A 5,698-nucleotide genomic window follows, 5' to 3' on the forward strand; every position below is an offset into this window, starting at 1 on the left:
TGGAAGTAATTTAAAAAACAAAATCAAATAATCTCATGGGATAAATTGCTCTGGTCATTAGTATTAGGAATGATTTAAAGTATTTGGTTGCAAGGACCATAATGAGAACTTCGATTCCTGAATTGTCAAGAGCTTGACGAGACATTGAATACAGCAGATGCAGATCATGTGAAAATGTCAGATTCATCCTGGTAAATTCTCATTCTTGTGCAGAAGGGAGTTTAAATTTCATCATCATTAAGCAAGCAATGAGGGAAGCCATTTCCATGGCTAATCTTCTTGTTCGAATACAGGATAGTCCTTTTCCCGGTTAATCTACTTGCCAAAGTCGAAACTTTTGCTAGTCGATTCCTCTCATTCTTGGTCCCCTTTGAACGTTGAAAGTCCAATTTATGGACCATGCCACTCCCAGCTGTGATGCTTGTGAGACAAGATAATGAGCTTTGAATGATAGAGTGAGTTATGTGAGGCTCACTTAAGATGAGTTTAGATGTGTTTGAATGTTAAGATGAGTTAAGATGTACTTATAAGAAATTAAAAAAAATTGTAGATCCTGCATGTAAAGAGATATCGAGTTGAAAAAAGTTATGGGTCCTACATGTAAAAGAGGTTTTGAGTTGAGATGAGTTTAATGATTTGAGAGTTGAGTGTTTGAATGTTAAAAGATGTATAAATTTAAACCGAACTCAAGAAACCAAACGCAACTTATTCTTTTCTAAGCTGAAATTATATTATTAATAAGAAAAAACGGTGCATGTAAAAAAAATAAACATAAAAAAAAAAAATTAATTGATCTTGTTAAAACTAAATTAGTGACTTGGACACGAATGTTTCTCTCCCAAATCATACTTTACTACGGTACCGTTTCATCGAATAAAAGCAGAAAAAAGAAAATCAGGTAGTTTTTAGATATCTTCTTAAAATGTACTCAATTCATGCTCTCGTAGTTTATTATTTCGTGCAGACGTGCACAAACACCTTAGAATACTTAAGATTGATTGATCACGTTGACAAAACCGAAAGAAACCATGACTTTTTATGCATTGATTTTTTTTTTTTTTAAAAATGACGCGTTATGTTAGAATAAAGAAAAGCTACTTACCAGAAGCTTTATTATTTTAACTTTTAAGTCCATATTGAATAATATTTTATTTAAATTTTATTTCTACTTATATTTTTATTAATATTATTAGCCTTATATATTAACAAATAATTAAAACTGCAGACAAGCTCTCGTCTCGTGCAAGCAAGGCAGCGTGCTCTCTGGGGCTTGAAATTTTGAAAGCAACGTACACACCTTCCCATACGCTGTCTGTTTTACTCTTTGAATGCTCTTTAAATTGTCTCCTAAACGCCAAGTCCTCACAGCTGTCCGTATATATTGAGTCACGGTTTGGATATAAGATATTTAAAATCGAAAGTTTGATTAAAATATTATATTTAATATTATTATTATTTTAAAATTTAAAAAAATTAGATTATTTATTATATTTTATGTCAATTTAAAAAAAAAAATGAGATAAAATTATTTCTGTATTTAAATGGGGCCTTAATTTTTTGCTACAACTACAAAAAATTAATATCATAAATTAATATAATTTTATATAATCTGTTAAATTTATTTTTTAATAAAAATAATTTTATAATTTACCGAATTACATTAATTTTATATAATTACAAGAATTTTTTCATATATATATATATTAATAGTCTTTTCATTTATATTTGCTTTTCCCTCACAGAATAAAGTCCATGTAGAAGAAATGAAAGGTGATCATACGATTCTTTTTTGTTTTTGACTTTCAGGTCATACGACGATTCTTGTCTTGTAATAAAGCCAAAGACGACCAACTCCAGGCTATAGTAACTAGTACGTCATACGATTCATGTTGGAATTAGTTTAAGGGTGATCCTACAGCCCCCGCTGGGGCTACCGCCGGAAGCTCCGTTGGGACTGTAGTATTATTTTATATATATTTTATTTAAATAATTTTTTATATAAATTTTTTAATATTTTAAAATATTATTTTATAAAAAAATAAATTTAAAATATTAGTAAGAAAATATTTTTTTAATTAGAAAGTAAAAAAATATATATTAAAAAATATTTTCTTACTTTATAATTAAGAAAGTATTTTTTAATAATATTATGATTTTTTTTAAATATTTAAAATGGACATACTATAGCTCCTGTTAGAGGCTCTCGTTGGACTTAATATGTATTTTTTTATGTGTATTTTTTAAATTTATTTTTTATATAAATTTTTTTTACACTTTTAAATATTTTTAAAAAATAAAATAAATTTAAAATATCATTAAAAAACACTTCTTTAATCAGAAAGTAAAAAAAAAAATCATTAAAAAGTACTTTTTTAATCACAAAATAAAATAAATATTATTTTTTATTCTATTTCATGATTAAAAAATTATTTTTTTAATAATATTATAATTATAATTTTATATTTTAAAATATTTAAAATTATTAAAAATATCTATATAAAAAAATACTAAAAACAAATAGGTAAAAAAATATTAACAACCCAACGAAAGCCGCCAGCGGGGCATGTAACATTTTCCTTAGTTTAATATATAGTACTGCTACCCTTGCCTTATTAAACTTCTACATAAAGCCCAGCTAAGCTTGAGCAATACTCAACAATACTCTGATCTCTTCTCTCCCCCTCAGTGTAAAGCTCTTTTCTTGATACTCCATAACAAACACCATGGCAGAAGTTCTGAGTGAGGAACAGGTTGTCGAGTTTAAAGAAGCTTTTGGTCTGTTTGACAGAGATGGAGATGGTGAGCATTTCTCCCTTATGCTTATGATCCTTATAATAATGGGTCTATCTTTATTTGCTTATTTGCAGTACCTAGTGGTTCAACTGCAAGGATATAAATCGTTTTTTCAAGAATACTTTGAAGTGAAATAACATATATATATATATATATATATATATTCGTGTGCTCGAACAATATTTGATTGTGCAGGTTGCATTACTATTGAAGAATTGGCGACTGTTATCCGGTCATTGGATCAAAATCCAACGGAGGAGGAGCTTCAGGACATGTTAAGCGAAGTTGATGCTGATGGAAATGGGACCATAGAGTTTGCAGAGTTCTTGAACCTGATGGTCAAGAAGATGAAGGTAAAGTATAAAGTAATTACCTTAACTATCAATGCTAGCTACATGTCATGTACTCATTTAACCAGACACATCAAGGTTGTTCATTTTTGTGAGTTTATTCTACATGCTTGCCAATACACTCTTAACAGAAAATAATAATAATCATCATCGCTTTTCATCTTGTAATTTTGCTCATGTGTCATTATATGATTGGTAAATAAGTGAAAAAGTTATCCGATCATACGATAATACTCGATATATGGACGATGATATATCGAAGAGACGTGAGTGGTTAAAAGATATGTGAATTAAAAACAATATTTCTCCTCTAGCCTTAAGATCGTTGATATGTTTGGAAGTGCTGTTTTTATAGGAGACTGATGCAGAGGAGGAGCTTAAAGAAGCCTTCAAAGTATTTGACAAGGACCAAAATGGGTTTATATCAGCTAATGAGGTACTTACTGTTAACGATCAAAAGCATTACTGAAAACCTTTTTGCCGTGTATTGCATCGTCATGTGTTGACCTCGACAAAATATTTAAGATATCTGATATGCATATATAATACGTACAGACAGCTGTGATCCAAAACAAGTATAATGAAAGACGTGTCTTCATTTGTTTAACACAGAAAATTTCTATTACAACATGTTTTGTTGAAAAAATGTTATTTTTCATGGGAATTAAAAAACATTAGCGAATGTATATATAAACTACTTCAGCTGAATTCTCTACCAGGACAATATATGTTGCTGCAGGGATCACCGACAGGGATCTTTATGTTTCGGTGAAATAATCACAACGTTAAAATCATGTGTTACAATTAGCAATATTTCACACGTTCCTCCTAGCTAGCTAGTTTAGATTATTAATAATTTATTTACGTGGATATCTTAATCATGACAGTACGTACGTAGTACTATAAATCTTGTACACTTTCTGCATGCAATGAACATCATTAGCAAATTCGCAGTAGACATGCATCATGCAGCATTCAATGTATCATCTATACATTGGCAGTAAACAATTGTTTCGATGGGTGCAGTTGAGGCATGTAATGATCAATCTAGGTGAAAAGCTGACGGATGAAGAGGTGCAGCAAATGATCAGGGAGGCAGACCTGGACGGTGATGGACAGGTCAACTACGAAGAATTTGTCAAAATGATGATGGCCATCGGATAACCAATTACGTAGTACTCGATCGACGGGCAAAATTAAATTATCATCGATTCATGAAGAAATTATTTCTTATTCAAATTCATTATTTTCCAACCAGCTTGTTTCCCACCAAAAATAATTACTTCTTGTGTTTAATTTATTGTAGTAGTAGTTGATGAATATATACGTACGTACGTCATGAATTACGTACCAAAAATTAGAATGACTCCACACACACTCACCATTTGATCATTCATTTTCATTCAAATCTAGATTCTAATATTGATCTTTGTTTTCTTGTTGAATATTTTATTACGTGTGCTTCAGATCATCATGTTGAAAAAATGGCAAATATATATAAATTATTTTTATTTAAATTTTCTTATATCCTCCAACTCATAGGAGGTGTGCTGATGTGAAATTTCTCCAACTTTAAAGTTCCAAGGTTTGACTTTGACCGACCATGTGTATGCAGACTTGGCATATATGCAAGAAATTTGATGATCATGAAACTGGAGATGGATTCGGCTGTCTCTTTCATATTAACTTTTTGATCTATTTTTTTTTAATATTAGTCGACGTTCCTATTCATGGCCAATATAGAAGTCCACTTTCGCAAATCTGCAAAACCGCGTTGAATGTGATTGGCTTTCTTCTTGAATGATGCATGGCCAGCGTATAATAGGATGAATCTCTAGATACTATTTATCGTTGACCAGTGAAAAAATGCACGCAAACGAATCTCCTGAAAACTATTCATTTAATATATATAAAATATAAAATATAAAATAATTCAATTATTTTTTTAAAAGAATTGATTAGATTAATATAGGAAATATATATCACAACATTTCATGAAATATTCAAGATCAAGCAACAAACACCAATACTTTATATATATATATATATATATATATATATTAATACTAGCAGTAGGTAACGTCCGAGCGACGTTTGCCCTTTTTTTTTTAATTTTTTTTTATCTAGTGATTGAAGAAGTGTTTTTTTAATAATTTTGTGAATTTTTTACTTTTTTTAAAAATATTTATGATGATTAAAAAAATACATGACAAAAGGAAAATAAAAATAAAAAAGTGAAATACACATTCAAGACATATTTTTAGGCTACTTCTTCATTAGTTGTAGCAGTTCTTTTTAGTTAATTAAGAATATTATCATATTTCAATTATGTTAAAACTCTAATTATTTATATTGTTATACTTTTTTAAAAATATTTAACAAAATTTCATCATTTATTTAATATTCAGTAAAACTTTATCTTTTATTTAATGATGAGAAATTAGTATTTTATAAATTGAAGTTAATTTTAAGTGTATGATATAATTTTTAAAATTTAATTATCTATTTTATGTTAGTTTAAATCAATATTTAAACTTCTATCGTTTGATTAAATC

General features: G+C 28.7%; 1 protein-coding gene across 1 annotated transcript; it reads left to right on the forward strand.

The window, feature by feature from the left end:
• The first annotated feature begins 2,641 nt into the window (after window positions 1-2,641).
• LOC109004949 (calmodulin-like) lies at window positions 2,642-4,611 on the forward strand. Its single transcript, XM_018983650.2, has 4 exons — window positions 2,642-2,799; window positions 2,989-3,146; window positions 3,499-3,579; window positions 4,170-4,611. The coding sequence occupies exons 1-4, from the start codon at window positions 2,724-2,726 to the stop codon at window positions 4,305-4,307; spliced, it is 453 nt and encodes a 150-aa protein (XP_018839195.1). The 5' UTR covers window positions 2,642-2,723; the 3' UTR covers window positions 4,308-4,611.
• Window positions 4,612-5,698: the final 1,087 nt, after the last annotated feature.

Source organism: Juglans regia, chromosome 12 (assembly GCF_001411555.2).
Source record: "Juglans regia cultivar Chandler chromosome 12, Walnut 2.0, whole genome shotgun sequence".
NCBI classification, from domain to species: Eukaryota; Viridiplantae; Streptophyta; class Magnoliopsida; order Fagales; family Juglandaceae; genus Juglans; species Juglans regia.

Bases quoted from the DNA above. Each gene is read 5' to 3' on its own strand.
- LOC109004949 (XM_018983650.2), top strand. From the start codon at position 2,724: ATGGCAGAAGTTCTGAGTGAGGAACAGGTTGTCGAGTTTAAAGAAGCT. The intron at 2,800-2,988 runs GTGAGCATTTCT...TTGATTGTGCAG, and splicing joins GTTTGACAGAGATGGAGATG to GTTGCATTACTATTGAAGAA. The intron at 3,147-3,498 runs GTAAAGTATAAA...CTGTTTTTATAG, and splicing joins TGATGGTCAAGAAGATGAAG to GAGACTGATGCAGAGGAGGA.